Source organism: Bos grunniens, chromosome 5 (genome assembly GCF_055505025.1).
Source record: "Bos grunniens cultivar Pamir isolate PY7600 chromosome 5, Bosgru_T2T1.0, whole genome shotgun sequence".
NCBI lineage: Eukaryota > Metazoa > Chordata > Mammalia > Artiodactyla > Bovidae > Bos > Bos grunniens.
The window spans coordinates 31,040,060-31,058,096 of record NC_141169.1 but is presented as its reverse complement, the minus strand read 5'-3'; the positions used below and the strand labels follow the sequence as shown (position 1 = coordinate 31,058,096).

Sequence of the window (18,037 nt, the reverse complement as noted above, 5' to 3'; positions counted from 1 at the left end):
CGGGTCTATTTAGGTTAGTGCTGGAGTTCTGGAATGCTTTCTTAATGACTCTAAGTCACTTCATTAGGATTTCTGCTAAGTCTTAATTAAACCAGACTTGGGGGGGGGGGGGGAAACGGGCTTGGCTCCATTGACCCTTGAGAACTTTTTCTAAGAACTTAATACTACCACAGATTCCCCTGAAGCTCTCCATACCTGTAGCTTTGAATATTTGCTTAACTTCTTTCCATTGCTTTCACCAAACCTAAGTAACTGTGCATATTCTGATTTATTAATTTACTGGACAAGGATAATAGGTTATTAGTAATGTAATATGTACACAAAGCTGGGGAAGTATGTGTTGGAGATACATCAGTTTCTTAAAATTTGGAGAAAGAAAAATGGCTTCAGTTTGGCAATCCCAAATACCCATATCACATCTAGTTAACTGTTGGGATTAGTTCAATAGGATATGATCATGAACGATTACTGGGGATAGGTATTACATGCATAGGACAGTGACATGAAAACTTAGCCAGCTCACATGGGAGAAAGTAATTAAGAAAAGGAGAAATGAGAATTGTGGAGAGGAAAAATCCCTTACCGGATATATGATTGCAAATAGTTTCTCACATTCTGTGGATTGTCTTCTTTCTCATTAAGTCCAGTTTGTCTGTTTTTCTTTACTGTGGTCTCTAAGAAATCCTTACCAAATCCAATGTCGTGAAGCTTTTGTCCTACATCATTTTCTTCTAAGTTTTGTTGATTTAGGTCTTACATTTAGGTTTGATCCATTTTGAGTTAATTTTTGTGCTATGTTTCAGGTTAAAGTCCAACTTTATTCTTTTATATGTGGAGATTCCAGTTTTTCCAGCATTATTTGTTGAAAAGACTGTCCTTTCCCCATTGAATAGTTTTGGCAAAAATCACTTAAGCCATATATGTGAGAGTTTACTTCTGGGCTCTTTATTCTATTTCATTGTGTCTGTGTTTGTCTTTTATAAGTTTTTTGGTCACTCTCGCATGGCTTGTGGGATCTTAGTTCCCTGACCATGGATCAAACCCTTGCTCTCCACAGTGGAGGCAGAATCTTAACCACTGGGCCACCAGGCAAGTCCCATATACATCTGTCTTTACACTAGTACTACACTGTTTTGATTAGTGTAGCTTTGTAGTAAGTTTTGAAATTAGGTTGTATGAGTCTCCCTGTTTTGTTCCTTTTTTTCTTTAAAATTTTTATTGACATGTTGAGTCACAATGTTGTGTTAATTTCAGGGGTACAGCAAAGTGATTCAGTTACACACACACACACATACATATACAGAAGTTTTTTTAGATTCTTTTCCATTGTACCAGCCAAGCCACAAGGGAAGCCCATTGTAGGTTATTAGAAGATATGATATAGTCCCCAACAGTAGGTCTTTGTTGATTATCTTTTCATATATAATAGTGTGTATATTTTAGTCCCAAACATACAATTTATCCCTCCCCTCCCAGCCCTGTTCCCTTTTGGTGACCATAAACTTCTTTTCTATGTCTGTGAGTCTATTTTTCTTTTGTAAATAAATTAATTTGTGTCCTTTTTTTTTTAGATTGCACGTATAAGTGATATCATATAATATTTGTCCTTCTCTGTCTGACTTATTTCATTTAGTATGACAATCAAGGTTGTTTTGGTCCCTTGAAGGTGCATATGAATTTTAAGATGGGTTTTTCTGTTTCTGCAAAAAATATCATTGGGATTTTGATCAGGATTGCATTGAATCTGTAGATCACTTTGGGTAGTATTGGCATTTTAATATTAAATCTTATAATTCATAAATATATAATGTGTTTCTATTTAGTTATGTTATTATAAATTGAATTATTTTATAATTTACTTTTCAGATTGTTCAGGTATAGAAGTACAACTGGAGAAGGCAATGGCACCCCACTCCAGTACTCTTGCCTGGAAAATCCCATGGGTGGAAGAGCCTGGTGGGCTGCAATCCGTGGGGTTGCGAAGAGTCGGACACGACTGAGTGACTTCACTTCCACTTTTCACTTTCATGCATTGGAGAAGGAAATGGCAACCCTTTCCAGCGTTCTTGCCTGGAGAATCCCAGGGACAGGGGAGCCTGGTGGGCTGCCATCTATGGGGTCTCACAGAGTCGGACACGACTGAAGTGACTTAGTAGCAGCAGAAGTACAACTGATTTTTGTGTGTTGACTGTACCCTGCTGCGTTGCTGAATTGTTCTGTGTGTGTGTGTGTAATCTTTAAAGTTTTCTATATATAAGATCATATCTTTTGCAAACATGTTTTCCTTTTTCGTTTCCTGCTTGGATGCCTTTTATTTCTTTTTCTTTCTTAATTGCACTGGCTACAACTTTCAGTACTGCGTTGAATAGAAATGGCAAAAGTGGGCATCCTTGCCTTGTTCCTGATCTTTGAGGAAAAGCTCTCCTCTTTGACCATTGTTCCCTGTGGGTTTTTCATATATGTCTTTTATTATGTTGAAGTAGTTTCCGTCTAGTCCTAGTTTTTTTTTTTTTTTTTTTAGTGTTTTTATCATGAAAGGATATTTGAATTTTGTCCCATGTTTTTTCTGCATCAATTAAGATGATCATGTGGCTTTTTTCCCCTTCTTTCTGTTAATATGGTGTATTACATTGATCAGTTTTCTTAAGTTGAACCATTCTTGCATTCAGGGAATAAATCCTATTTGGTCATGATATATAATTATTTTCATATATTGCTAAATTTGGTTTGGTACTTTCTGTTGAGAATTTTTGCATCAGTGTTCATAAGGGATATTGCTGTGTAGTTTTCATCTAGTGTCTTTGTCTAAGTATCAGGGTAATGCTGACCTCATAGAGTGAGTTAGATATTGTTCCCTTCTCTTCAGCAGCTTTTTTTTTTTTGAAAAGTTTGGCAAGAGTAAATGTTTGGTAGAATTCACTAGTGAAGCCAGGGCTTTTCTTTGTCAGGAGATTTTTGATTCATGATTCAGTCTCCTAACTAGTTAGGTTTTCTATTTCTTCATGACAGTATTGGTAGGTTTTGTGTTTCTAGGAATTTGAACAATTTCATCTAGGTTATACAATTTGTTGGTATATGATTGTTCATAATATTCTCTTATAATCAATAGTAATGTGCCCACTTTCATTTCTTATTTTAATAATTTGAGTCTTCTCACTTTTTTCTTAGTCCATCTAGCTAAACTTTTGTCAACTTTGTTTTTATGAAGAACCAGCTTTTGGTTTTATTGTATTAGTCTTCTAAATCATGTAGAAAACAAAAAGTACAGTCACAAACCAGTGTTATAATAATACTAGCTTTTGTAACTGCACATGTATTTTACCTCTGTCAAGTTCTTTATTTCTCTGTATGCCTTCAGATTACCATCTAGTGTTCCTTCACTTCATGTTACAGGCCTCCTGTGTTTCTGGCGGGGCAGGTCTGGTAGTCATGAACTCTCTCCTCTTTGTTTACCTAGGAATGTCTTAATTTATCCCTCAGTTTTGAAAGACAGTTTTGCTACATAGAGGATTCTTGGTTGATGGGTTGTTTTGTTTTGTTTTGTTTTCCTTTTAGCACTTCGAATATATCTGCCTACTGCCTTCTGGCCTCCTATGTTTCTGATGAGAAATCTGCTAATCTCATTGATGATCTCTTGTGTGTGATAAGTAACTTCTCTCTTGCTGCTTTCTAGATTCTTTATCTTTTGGAAGGTTGATTACAACGTGTTTCATCGTCTCTTGGAGGTTGTTAAGCTTCTTGGATGTTTATAGTCATGTCTTTCATCAAATTTGGGAAGTTTTCAGCCATCATTTCTTTATACATTCCTTCTTCCCTTTCCTCCTCTCCTTCTCCAGTTTATACAACGCATATGTTGGTTTGCTTGATGGAGCCCCACAGGTCCCTTAGGCTCTTCACTTTTCTTCAATCTTTTTTCTCTTCCTCAAACTCAATAATTTCAGTTGTGCTATCTTCAAACCCACTGGTTCTTTCTCCTGACTTCTCAGATCTCCCTTTGAATCCCGTCAGTGATTTAAAAAAAAAAACAAATAAGTTACTGTACTTTTTAGCTCCAAAATTTCATTTTTTTATTTCTTTTTTAGATTTAGTTTCTTTTTCTCTTAATTAATATTTCCATTTTGTTTATACTTTGTTTGCTTGACCTTCCCCACATTTTCCTTTAGTTCTTTGAACATCTTTAAGGCAGCTTTTTTGTTTTCATTTTTTGGGGGGGTGGGGTTTGGTTGTACTGAATCTTCGTTGCTGCATGGGCTTTCCTCTGGTTGCAGAAAGCAGGGACTGCTCTGCTTTGTGCTCTTTTGTACTCTGCAGCTAGCAGGGACTAGCTGCATTGTGCAGGCTTCTCCTTGCAGTGGCTTCTCTTGTTGTCAAATATGGGCTCTAGGCACATGGGCTTCAGTAGTTGCAGCATGTGGGCTCAGTAGTTGGTGGCTCCCAGGCTCTGGAGCACTGGCTCAGTAGTTGGGGTGTACAGGCTTAGTTGCTCCATAGTATGTGAGATCTGCCCAGACCAGAGATCATGTCTCCTATGTTGGCAGGTGAATTCTTTACCACTGAAGCACCAGGGAAGCCCAAAAATGCACTAGGCATTTGAGTAAAAAAAAATCTTACTTATGGAAACGTATTAAGAATCCATGTTTACTTAATTAAAATTAATCTTTGGATGAAAAAAATAAAGTCTTTAATGTATCTCCCAACAAGTCTTTCTCAGGGAAAGTTTCTATTGATTTATTCTTTTCCTTTGTATTGGCCATACTTTCTTATTTTTTTGTGTTCTTTGTGATTTGCTGAAAGCTAGACATTAGAACCTAATAATTTGATAACTCTGGAAACCAGATTCTCCCTCTTTCTCCAGGTTTGCTGTTTTTTGTTATTACTATATTTTAAAATTGTAAGCTGTCTTTGTACCAAGGGTCAGCCTAAGGTGTAGACTTAAGGTCTTCTCAGATCTTGTCTGTGCTTTTCCCTGGGCATGCATGATTACTTTCAATTTTTTTCTGTATATACAGTTGTTTTTGAATGTCCTTGTCTTTTATGTCTGTCTCCAGAAAGGGAATAAAGAAAAATGAAGTGGGAAAGAATGGCACCACCACTTTAATTCCCCTATGCTATGCTAAGTCACTTCAATCGTGTCTGACTCTGTGTGACCCCATAGACGGCAGCCCACCAGGCTCCCCCGTCCCTGGGATTCTCCAGGCAAGAACACTGGAGTGGATTGCCATTTCCTTCTCCAATGCATGAAAGTGAAAAGAGAAAGTGAAGTCGCTCAGTCGTGTCCGACTCTCAGCGACCCCATGAACTGCAGCCCACCAGGCTCCTCTGTCCATGGGATTCTCCAGGCGAGAGTACTGGAGTGGGGTGCCATTGCCCTAAAGGAATTAAACTTCAGCCAGAGCGGGAGGGGCTTGCAACAGTGGGAGGAGGGGCAGCATCAGTGGCTGCGTGCCTCTGTCTATACCTTTGAAGTGAAAGGCAGCAGTCAGTGACCACGACACAGCTCCCAGTTACTTGGAGGACAGGGTTCTTTTTGCCTACCCTGACTCCAGCAAGCTATGTGCTAGCTGCTTCAAGAACAGGTGCACGGCTGCCTGTTCCCTAACTGGGGGTGGGGGGTGAGTATCTGCTACTGTGCTCAGAACTGAAATTGACTGAAATTAACCACAATTTATCATCCAAGTCTTCTCCTGGAAATTATAAGCCTTCAGTAGACTCCAGAGTTCCAAAATAGTTAGACAGATTCTGCCAGTGTAATTGTTGTCTAGGTGAGGAGACAGATTTCTGATGCAAAATCCTCTGCAATGCAGATTTAATTTATCTTATTAAACTGAAGTTTCACTTCATTCCATGTTTATAGCTACACCAGTTTTTCTATTGGATTATTATTTTGTTTGTTTAAGAGCTCTCTCTATTAATTTCTTTGTATGTATTACACATATTTTTCTCACATTTTGTAGTTTATCTTTCAGTTTTTCTTATAGTGGGTTTTGTCATGCTTTGCTGTTTTATTTTTATGTGTTTGAGTTTATCTAAAGTATTTTATATAGTTATTTTAGTCAGTAGATCGACATATACAAAAAGGTATTCAGTTTCTGGAAGAGCAAATGAGAAATTGGTAACATTGGTTGCCTTTGGGTAGCTGGCGTTACCTCTCTGGATTGTCGGGGTCTTCTTTTTCTTTTCCTTTTTTCAAATCTTTAATAACCATTAGAACAAAAAGAAGAAAAGCAAGCCAAAACCTGCAGCAGAACCAAGTAACAGTATCCCAGATTCCAACAAATCGGTTTCCATTCAAGAGGAACAATCTGCGCCCTCCTCAGAGAAAGGTGGTGTTAATGGTTATCATGTCAACGGTGCCATCAATGATACTGAGTCTGTGGACTCACTCAGTGAAGGTATGGAGACACTTTCAATAGAAGCCAGAGAACTGGAGGATCCTGAGTCTGCCCCATCAGAAATGCTGGATAGAACAGGTGAGTATTAACAGGTCCTTGGAAAGTTCCATTCTACTGAAAAATACAGGGGCTCCTTGGCTGAGAAAGCAATCAATAAATTAAATCTAGTTAGTTTTTTAACTTTGTTACTTCTTATGTGAAAGAGTCAATTTGGTAATTATCAAGGGCCTAGAAAAATATAATTCGTATTCCTTTGTTTCATATTTTAATTTTAGTCTAAATCAGCCTTGTGGAAATCTTCTAATTTAATAGTTCTGTAATACTTAGAGAGTACAGAAGGTGACCTTAGATGTTTTTTAACTGCACATTTATTAAAGGAAATGATGATCATGAGTTGATATTGATGTTATTATTCCAAGACTCAACACAATAAGGAATATATAGGCATAACTGTAATCCCATGGCTTTCATTAGAAGTAGACTGTTGGTTTTTATAGTCTCACATTTGTTTTTTAATAAAGAATTAAGATTAGTATTAGTTGTAAATTCAGATAGCTTGTACATTTTTCATTAACCGTTTTGATGAGTACTGGAAAGATATTGGGAATATATTTTTAAAAATAGGCTTTTTAATTACTTGTTTGTTAAACCAGTTCCCCTTGCTCTATTGCTGCTGGCTTTATACATGCAATGCCATTTTTAAAATTACGCTGTGTATTTCAGATGTTTTTATTTATTGATTAGTTTGAGCACACACACACACATATAAAGACTTAGAAAAAAATATAGCACCTCAAACAAACCAAAGATAGTCAGTGGCTTCTATTTTTTTCTGAACTAGCTTTCCTTTATTTCCTAACTCTTTGCTGTTTCCATTTCCTAAAGCTTTTGAAACTCTACTCTCTTTCTCTGGGACAGTGTAGAAATCTTTTTCTCAGCATAACTTAACAGAAGCTTGTCAGAAGGTAGTGATATTGACTCTTCACTTCCTTGTGCCCAGAACTGCAAGGAAGTTAACAAGATACAGGGAATAAGCTAGCCTGTCTGGAGATGGGTTAACAAAGAATCCTCTTCAGTTGGTGTGCCTCCTTGGGCTAAGCCAAGTGATACAGCCTCACTGACTCTGCTCTTTGTCCTGTTTTGTCAGCTGATTCTATTCACAACCTTTTAAGAGGCAATTTTTTGCTGCACTTTTGCCTTTTTACTTCGTGTGTACTTAAAGACTCCTTGATTTACCCCTGAACTCTACTCTAAAATACTGGCCTCTTTATTTGACAGGATCCATGCTGGAGAATGGTGTCTCTGATTTCGAGTCCAGATCTTTGACTATGCACTCTACTCAGAATTCTCAACAAAATAAGAATGCTGCCAAGTCTCTCTCAAGAACTACTGTAGGACCTCAGCTTTCAAATCTAGGCATGGAAGATGTTCCCCTCTCTTCCACCAACAAAAAGCTGGGTAAATCAAAGATCTTCCTTTGAGAGAAAGCAAAAAGAATCTGTGTTTTTAGCTAAAGAGGGCAAATCATCTCTTTGTTCTCATAGATAAGGTTTCAGAAGGGGCAGCAGGTAATACATTTCCAGTCAGTGACTATCCATGACGATCCAGCCTTTCCCCAGTTTTGTGTACACAGTTGGAGTCTGATAGTAGTATAATGCTGTACAGTCTTGAGACAACAATAGTGATCCTTTTTTTGTGAATGAGGGTCAAACTCTGTGGCTAGCATGCTGTCTTTGATAACATTAACCTTTGTTTTATTTGTTTTACTGCAACATGTCTGTGCTATTTCCTTCATTTTTAACTCCTGGTTGATTCAACAGTAAAAAGCTTTGCCATCTCTGAAATGATATTTTGAAGAAATATTTTAATTTCTCTTCTCAACTTCATGCTTTTACTAATACCTATCAGACTGTAGCTTTAAACAAGATCATTTTCTCTTAAGTAAATACTTAGCATTGATTGATGGTAGTGATTTGCTGGGTTTTTTTTTTAACTTATAATACTTATTTAAATAATCAGCCAATAATTAGATAGAGATAATAGCCCTTCTATCGTCCATTTAAGGATGGCAGTCCACTTACCTGAACAAATGAAACAGAGAAATGTAAAATACACTTGTAACCTGTAGCTCTGTATTGAATTATGTATACCGCATGAGCCAAATTTAATTATTGAGGCTCTCCTTTTTCATCTTTCTAACAGAGCCCTCAACTTGTCCAGAAAGGCAAGTCTGAAAATATTTATTCAAGCAAAAATAAAGAAACAGTGCTTGAAAGCTTTTAGGTAGATTTTAAAAGAAATAAGGTTGAGATGAGGAAAGATTTAAAGATTGAAAATCTGTGTCTTGGCACTTTATAAATTTGTTAGATCAGTTATTCTAACTATAAGTTATAATAACTGACACTGGTGAATATAGAAAGGTTATAATAGAATTCTCAGAAACTGGTTAAAATATGTTAGGTAGGTAAATATGCTTCATCTTTATCTACAGTGTTGACTTACCCACTTACAATGATTCAAAGTGTACTATCAAGAGAGAACTTTATCAGTTTTGTTATATCTACGTGGTGAATTGTGTTCTACTAAATCCTGTTATGTAGGGAGTTTTGAAAATTTGGTACCTACTCAAATAGTTTTTCATTTTGGATTCTTTTTTTTAGTCTTTTTCTCTCTGTGTTTAATTTCATTATGGATAGTTTCTAAAATTGCTGTCTACAAATTTATTAATCTTTTTTCTCTAAGTTTTTAATCTGCTGTTAATCCAATTCAGTGTATTTTTCATCTCTGATTTTTTTTTTCATCTCCAGAGGTTCTGTTGGAATCTTTTTAAATATCTTCCATGTCTGTCCTTAATAGATTATACTATTCCTCCACCTTCTTGAACATGTGATATTTGATTATATTAGCTGTTTTGATGTTCTTACCAACTTTATTCTACATCTTTGTCATTTCTGCACTTGTTTCTGTTAATTGATTTTTCCTTTCATTATAGATCAGTCATATTTTTCTGCCTCTAGTAGTTTTTTAATTGGATGCCAGACATTGTGAATTTTGCTTTGTTGATTGCTAGATATTTTTGTATTTCTTTAAATATTCTTGTGATTTGTTCTGGAACTGTTATTTGGAAACAGTCTGCTTGCTTACTTAAGCTTTGTTAGTAGAAATAGAGCAGCCTTTAGTCTCAGGCTAATTACTGAGGCAGTGCCCTCTAAGTACTCTGCCTGGCGCCCCACTATGCTGGTGTGAGCATAGACTATTCCTGGCCTGGGCGAGCTCTCAGGATTATCCCACCTGCTCCTTTCCAGTGGTTCCTTCCCCGTTTGGGGCGGTTCTACATTCGCATGCACTCAGAATCCTCTGTGGGTCTTTGTACGGTTTCTTCATTGCTGTGTAGCTTTCTCCTCTTTACTGTTCTGCCCTGAGAATTCTAGCCATCTTGGCCTCTTTGAACTCTCAGCTCTGTCCCCTCAATTCAAGGAGACTTTCAGACTCAACTAAGGATTTCTCCTCCTTGCATTGCAGCCTGGAAACTCTCTTATGGCAGCAAGTTGGGGCAATCTTAGGCCTCACTTCTTTTGTTTCTGTGTTCTTATGGAGGGTGGTAAGAAGTACTGCATATTGTTCATTGTCTGAAAACCATTGTTTCATATATTTTGTGTATGTGTGAAGTTTTTTAAGACAGGAAGGTAAATCCAATTCCTATTACTCCATCTTGGCCAGGATACTTAAAAAAAAAAATCTATGAAAAATTCAGTTTTTTGTTGACGGTGGCCATTTAGGAAGCATTCTTAGTTATGAGATGTTAGTTACGTTACATGCTTAGGTATTCAGATCCAGTTTTCAAGTTACCTATGTTGTTTTATTTATTGGGGTTCTTTCCAAGGTTCTAATATTGAAAAATCTGTGAAAGACCTCCAGCGCTGCACAGTGTCTCTTGCACGATATCGAGTTGTAGTTAAAGAAGAGATGGATGCTTCTATTAAGAAAATGAAACAAGCTTTTGCCGAATTGCAGAGCTGGTAAGTTAAGTTGCATTTTGTACCAGTAGCACGAAAATGGTAAAGATGGTTAGCCATTTACCAAGTTCTTTAATTCCTAACTCTTAACTACTGTACATAATGGAGGAAGACTTAAAAATCCTATGCCATATTTTGCTTTCTGCACCAAGTTCTTTAATTCCTAACTCTTAACTACTCTACATAATGGAGGAAGACTTAAAAATCCTATGCTATATTTTGCTTTCTGCTTCATTCTGTTTGTGGTCACAGTGTGAGAATGAATGGTAGAAGAAACTCATGCTTTAGGAATGGACCTAAGGTTAATATTGTTTGGAAAGGGACAAATAATTATAGCGTAGGTCATGCTCCTTTACATTAGGATCTGTCTTTTAAACCAGGAACCTGTAACCCATGGCATGATGTTTTTGAACAAATCAATATGCCAGAAAATTTGGAAAACTCAGCAGTGGCCACAGGACTGGAAAAAGTCAGTTTTCATTCCAATCCCAAAGAAAGGCAATGCCAAAGAATGTTCAAACTATGGCACAGTTGCACTCATTTCACATGCTAGCAAAGTAATGTTCAAAATTCTCCAGGCTAGGCTTCAATAGTACGTGAACTGAGAACTTCCAGATGTTCAAGCTGGATTTAGAAAAGGCAGAGGAACCAGTAATCAAATTGCCAACATCCGTTGGATCATAGTATACCTGTGATGGATTCGTTTTGATATTTGGCAAAACTAATACAATTATGTAAAGTTTAAAAATAAAATAAAATTTAAAAAAAAAAAAAAGAGAAGAAAATGCAAGAGAATTCCAGAAAAACATCTACTTCTGCTTCATTGACTAGGCTAAAGCCTTTGATTGTGTGGATCACAACAAACTGGAAACTTCTTAAACAGATGGGAATCTCACCAGCCTGCCTCTCACCTCTCTCCTGAGAAACTTGTATGCAGGTCAAGAAGCAACAGTTAGAACCAGACATAGAACAACGGACTGGTTCCAAATTGGGAAAGGAGTACATCAAGGCTGTATACTGTCACCCTGCTTATTTAACTTTTATGCAGAGTACATCATGTGAAATGCCAGGCTGGATGAAGCACAAACTGGAATCAAGATTGCTGGGAGAAATATCAATAACTTCAGCTATGCAAATGATACCACCCTTATGGCAGGAAGTGAAGAGGAGCTAAAGAGCCTCTTGATGAAAGTGAAAGAGGAGAGTGAAAAAGTTGGCTTAAAGCTCAACATTCAGAAAACTAAGATCATGGCATCTGGTCCCATCACTTCATGGCAAATAAATGGGGTAACAGTGGAAACAGCATCAGACTTTATTTTTGGGGCTCCAAAATCACTGCAGATGGTGACTGCAGCCATGAAATTAAAAGATGCTTGCTCCTTGGAAGAAAAGCCATGACAGACCGAGACAGCATATTAAAAAGCAGAGACATTACTTTGCCAACAAAGGTCTGTATAGTCAAAGCTATGATGTTCCTTGTAGTCGTGTATGGATATGAGAGCTAGACCATAAAGAAGGCTGAGCACCAAAGAATCCATGCTTTTGAACTGTGATGTTGGAGAAGACTCTTTGAGAGTTCCTTGGACTGTATGGAGATCCAACCAGTCAATCCTAAAGGAAATCAGTCCTGAATATTCATTGGAAGGACTGATGCTGAAGCTCCAATACTTTGGCCTCCTGATGTAAAGAGCCGACTCATTGGAAAAGACTCTGATGCTGGGAAAGATTGAAGGCAGGAGGAGAAGGGGATGACAGAGGATGAGATGGTTGGATGGCATCACTGACTCAATGGACATGACTTTGACCAAACTTTGGGAGTTGGTGATGGACAGGGAAGCCTGATGTGCTGCAGTCCATGGGGTCACAAAGAGTCGAACATGACTGAGTGATTGAACAACAGCAACAACAACAACATTAAAAAAGTAGAAAAGATGTCTTTGTTTTCCTGCCTCCTTTCATCCTTCCTGATGCACCCCACTCTAATGGTCCCTTCTGTGCCCTATTATTAATCATTGATTTATTTTGATTTTGTGTTTTTTAAACTTGCTTTAAAAATTTCTCATATCTTAAAATGTATTAATATGTGAAATAGGGTTTAGTAGTTAAAGAGGTTTGAAAATACTTAAATTTTCTTTACTAGAGGACTTCTTGATGCCTTAATGCTAATATGCATTGTGAATTTACAAGAGGGAGCTATACTATGCTGTTTCTCAAATATATTTGATTATAGAATCTTTGGGAGAAGAAATATATTCTAATTTTCTTCTAGAACATCGAAGCTATTTTAACTATTAAAGTGGTAACTAACTTTTAAACCATAACTCCTTTGGGGAGGTATTTTCATTTAATAATGGACTTTAAAAAAAAAGACCAAATTAAGTAAAATGACAGGAAGATAAGCAGCTAGGTTGGTATTTAGGGATATGAGACTGTCCATACTGCCTATTTGTAAGACTTTCAAGAACCTGAAAGATGAGAGGAAATTTTCATAAATATAGAGAACCTACACCACTCTTCCTCCCAACCATCCATCCGTTTTCTTGCTTGTCTAGGAGCTGTTCCCAGGGGTCATATTCAGCCGTGTCTCTCTTCACAAACTTAGTCTGGTACTTCATGCCACAGTGAACAAAAGACAGAGGGAGAGTGGGTAGCCTCAGTCCTCCTGTTGTGTGGAATTGAAGAAGGGAGTGAATTAACAGAGAGGTAGAATAAAGCCTCCAGGAATGTTGCTGACCTCTGCTTTTACCAAAGTGTAGAATGATCCATGAAACAAAAAGTACTTTAGAATAGATCATTCATCTGCTCATCTACCCATGCTGTCATGAATCCCAGGTTTCTCCTTTCAGGTTTTATAGCTAGAAATTTAATGTCAAATCTTCTGTTTTCTTATATACATTTTTACTCCAGCCAGATTACTTGTCTCAGAATTTAACATACACATTTCCTCTTTCATACACTCCTTGATGCTACTTTTCCAACCTAGTAATGCTCTCTTGTATTTTTGTAGTTATCTAAATCCAACCAGTTCTCCCAAATTCACGTTAAGTAAACTCTGACTTCCCCTGGAAGTTTTCCTAGGTAACTGATTTCTCCTCTTTCTGACCCTCTGGGAGAAAGCCCCATGCCCTTTACCCTGGATTATTATCACATCAGATATTATTGGCTTAAGAATAAAGAACTAAATAGAACATCACAACTTTGCCTTGACAAGCCTCCGGTCTCCATGATTGTTTAATTTACTGATTACTTTAGCCACAGGATCTGATTCCATTCAGAACCAGCCTGAACCAGGAAATACAGTTCCGGGAGAGAGACTTATGAGTTCTTGTTGACTTGGAACCTAGCCAGGGGGAGCCTCCTTTAATAAATGACAAATGAAGCGGTTTCCTGCCTAGAAACTGTGTATTTAGGATTGATTAGCAGGTGTAGCAAACCAGGTCAATTTAACTTGAGGAAAGAGATTACCTGCACTTTCCTGCTGGTATAAAGCCTTCTCTCTGGCTGACTGGGTTTTTAAACTGGCTTATTTCCATGCCCCTTGTAGTTGCTACTTCAAGATATAATTGGCAGGTGAGCTAACTCCCTTTGGCACTGAACCAGAGCTTGGAGTTAATGTCACTTAGGAAGCCATTTTTGTGTTGGTTATAGTATAGAAGAAAAGAAAAGAAATTCTAACAAATTTGCAACAGTAAGATTACATTACACCTGACTGGGCACTAGGGGAATTATACGGATAAGTGCTTTCACACTGGGGCCAGATGAAAGCTGACATTTACCTGTGGGGAGGTAAAAGCAGCGGCTTTCCAGGATGTAAAACGTCACGTCTGTCCTTATTGGTGATCCAGTAATAATCATCACTAGACCCAGGTTTACTTTTCTCTTTAATTAATAAAATCTGTCTGACACATTGTTGGAGCTCCTAGTTGACTTAAAGTTTAAGTCTGTTAGGGAACAGGATACGAAGTGGAACATGAAGCTAGAGTGTGTAAACTATTTTGAACAGTTGTCATAGTATGTGTCAGGGCAAAGGATACACACTCAGCCTGCCTTTAAAATAAAGGTTCTGTTTTATTGAAAGTCAAAAGGTACTTATTAAAAGGAGAAAAGTGGTAAGAAATTTGAGATTCTGAAACACATGAAGTCAATATAAGCCTGTGCTTAAGACTGAAATCTTTCCTGGCTGATTCTTCATTCACCTTAGAAAAGTTACTTCCTTTTGTTTGAGCTTCTCTTTTCTTCTTAAACTATCACTAGTCTTAACAAATGCTTTTAGATCCTTAAATTTAAAGTTCATCTATAGAGATGCTGAAAATTCAGAAAATCATTTTATGAACAAAAGCACTTTCAAAAATGTCTAAAAACCATAGAAATAAAGGAATAGGCTACTGTTATAATGTGTTATCAGAAAGGTACCTAGCACTCTTTAGTTTTAAATTATTCTTAAGTTTTTGCGTGTACATTAGCATCTTATTTCTACTAGTATTTGGCCTCCATGGTTCTTGATAGTCTTTGACTTAAAATTCTAATGAGTTTGAGTCCATTGTAGTGAAGTGGACGAACCTAGAGCCTGTTACACAGGGTAAAGTAAGGAAAAGAAAAATGTCATATATTAACATATATATGGAATCTAGAGAAATGGTACTGATGAACCTATTTGCAGGGCAGGAATAGAAACGCAGATGTACAGTACGGACTGTGGACAGCAGGGGAAGGAGAGGGTGGGATGAATTGAGAGAGTAGTATTGACATGTATACTCTGTCATGTGTAAACTAGATCATCAGTGGGAGGCTGCTGTATAGCAGAGGGAGCTCAGCTCTGTGCTCTGTGATGACCTGCAGGGGTGGAATGGGGGTGGCGGGGAGGGAGGCTCAAGAAGGAGGAGATACATGTGTACATACAGCTGATTCACACTGTTGTACAGTGGAAACTAACACAACATTGTAAAGCAATTATCCTCCAATCAAAAATAAATAAATTTAAAAGAATTCTAACTCTTTAACCATCTGAGAAAATAACTAAGTAACATATAAAACAAACAGGTTCCTTTCCAAACATGTTCAGTCATACTATCTGATTTCTCATACTGATTTCTGTCCTGTGAAGAGGGAGCCTTAATTTTTACTTTACTCTTAAAAGGAATTTGAGTCTTAGGTTAAGCTGTTTGCCTAACATGACATCATATTTAAGTCACAGAGACAATATTTGAATCTATGTATTCTGCCTCCCAGTAACCTATGATCTTCATCCCACCCATCATCATTGATGGCTCACTTTTGCACTAAAGCTGGAAGAGAGACTCTTGGTGCATGTGTCACGCACAGGTTTGATTCCTAGTTTCCAGACCGGCAATCTAACTGTGCCCCCCTGCAAATTGCTGCTATTTCTTTTTCCCTAAACATATTGTAAGATATCATTGAGTCATATGGTCCCTGGTATTACTTTAGAATTGAGATGCTCTTTGAGCTCAAATGTGTGTACCATACTCATAAAACCAGTGTTGGGAATACAGAGTTTTAAGAAACAAATGAAGTGTCATTAATTCTCTGCTAACAAAAACTACTAAAATTTTTCTTTTTTTGGTTGTTTTATATGAAAAGGAGGAAGTGTCTTAAGAAAAATAAAGGTGTTTGCATTGGCTGGGCTTTGCTTCGATTTCTGCTTTAGTGGAATTAGAATAAATAGGTTTTAGGTTTTCAGCAAATAAAATCAAGTATAAATGTTTTGTAAGAATATTATTGAGTGGTTTAGAGTATAAACCCTTGAAATAATTAGTTGGCTCAACAGTTGCTAGAATTGTTTCTGTTATAACATTGTTTTCTAATGCAGCTGCGCCTTCCCAGGTGACACTAGTGGTAAAGAACCCGCCCACTAATGCAGGAGACATAAGAGACATGGGTTCCATCCCTGGGTCGGGAAGATCCCCTGGAGGAGGAAATGGCAACCCACTCCAGTATTCTAGCCTGGAGAATCCCATGGACAGAGGAGCCTGGCAGGCTGCAGTCCATGGGGTCTCAGAGTCGGACACAAAGAAAGTGACTGAACACGTACTAATGCAACAATCATAAACAAATGATAGTTAATAGTTTTTTGGAACCAAGAAATTACTGAAGGTAATAGTATAATCAGTAAGCTACATGTTAAAAATAGTGATTGAAGGGCCTGCTTTAAATGATGGACATATAGTGTATCTTAGAGATATGAGTGGTGATGCTACAGGGACAACTGTTTTGACCAAGTAAATTACACAAAAAGCTTTAGAGTAAGTTGAGGAAATGGGAAGATGGTAAAAAAGTCTTGGTAAGGAGGGAAGGAAATACAGAACATTCAGACATTCACCAGTCTTTTTCCTTAACAGTGACAGGACATCTAAAACCATCCTTTGTGGTCAAAGACAGGATATGGAAATTCTGTGTGCTGTATAAGGCCCAGGCTTAATAAGACCTGTGTCTTTCTAAACAGAGTCCCAACAATATTTAGCAGAATTCATTAGCAGTTTCTGAGTCTAGTGTATCAGATGCTCATAATGGTGTGTTTCCATTCAGGAAATTGACAGAGCAGTTGCAAGCTTAGTACCCTCATGTACTGAGTGAGCAAGGTAACAACAGAAAGTCTGGTGGTGTGAATGAGCCTCTCATCGCTCTGAAAGGCCTCATTGCTCATAGTTATGGCATCTAAAAAACTGTTACCTCAAACCACAGGTACTTTTGAATCTCTCGGCTACAGATTCCTACTGGCACCACCACAGCTTAGGAACAGATGGAAAACTTTAGCTAAAGTTTCTTCATTGTCAGAAAGTTGTATTACATTAAATTACTACTTTTAATTGTGAAAATTGCCTCTGCTCTTTATCTTATGCTTAGCCACTTTCCACTTCTGAACTCTTCTCACTTTTTCTGTTTATTTTGTGATGCACATATTTCCACAACTTAAACTTTCAGAATACAGAAGTACAGTGATCAGTGTCTTTGTTTTGTGTGTGTGTTTTGGTAGAACCATTTGGAAGTTGCAGGCATCATAATGTGTCATCCCTAATTTAGCATTAATTACCTAAAACATAGTCATTCATCTATACAACTGTAATACATTATGTGATATACTTTTAAGAAAGTTCTTACAGTGTTTGTGTTGGTCTCAGCTTACTTCGGTGATGCCATCAGCTAGCAGTGCCTAAGGGCACTCACCTGGGCCCTGTACTGCTTGTGGCCCCCACCCCATGATTCAGTGTTGTGGCAGACAGGCCCTTGTGGCTCTAATGATTGCTACATGCACCTTGGCAACAAAAACAAGGTTTATTACTCACAAGTCCTGGAGGGTACATGGCATGCCTAGACCCACACAGTGAAGTGTGTTTAAGGAGAGCATGAACCTTGAGTCATGCCTTTATTGGGGTCCAGGATGGGGTGCCTTGAGTTTTGTGGGTTCATTGTTTATTAGTGAATTTAAAACATAAAAGCAAGAATTAAAGCATAGGAAGGAAAAGTTCCGGTCACTCAAGTGGTCAATTATGTAGCTCACCCAGGACCTTCTAAGAGGATGGCCTGGCATCGCCCTTTCTCTTGTTGTGTAGCTTATTTATTTGAGATGATTATCTTTGAAGGGAATGTCGGCAACCAAAAGCTTAATGTCAG

The 18,037-nt window shown here is 37.6% G+C and overlaps 1 protein-coding gene across 8 annotated transcripts in view; it reads left to right on the top strand.

The window, feature by feature from the left end:
* Positions 1-18,037, top strand: part of SPATS2 (spermatogenesis associated serine rich 2) — a 156,883-nt gene that overhangs the window by 126,543 nt on the left and 12,303 nt on the right. For all 8 annotated transcript variants that reach the window (XM_086399621.1, XM_086399615.1, XM_086399618.1 and 5 more), the window contains 3 exons: positions 6,209-6,470; positions 7,671-7,850; positions 10,276-10,411. In XM_086399621.1, coding sequence (XP_086255747.1) covers positions 6,209-6,470; positions 7,671-7,850; positions 10,276-10,411 — 578 coding nt within the window. The remainder of the gene's footprint in view (positions 1-6,208; positions 6,471-7,670; positions 7,851-10,275; positions 10,412-18,037) is intronic.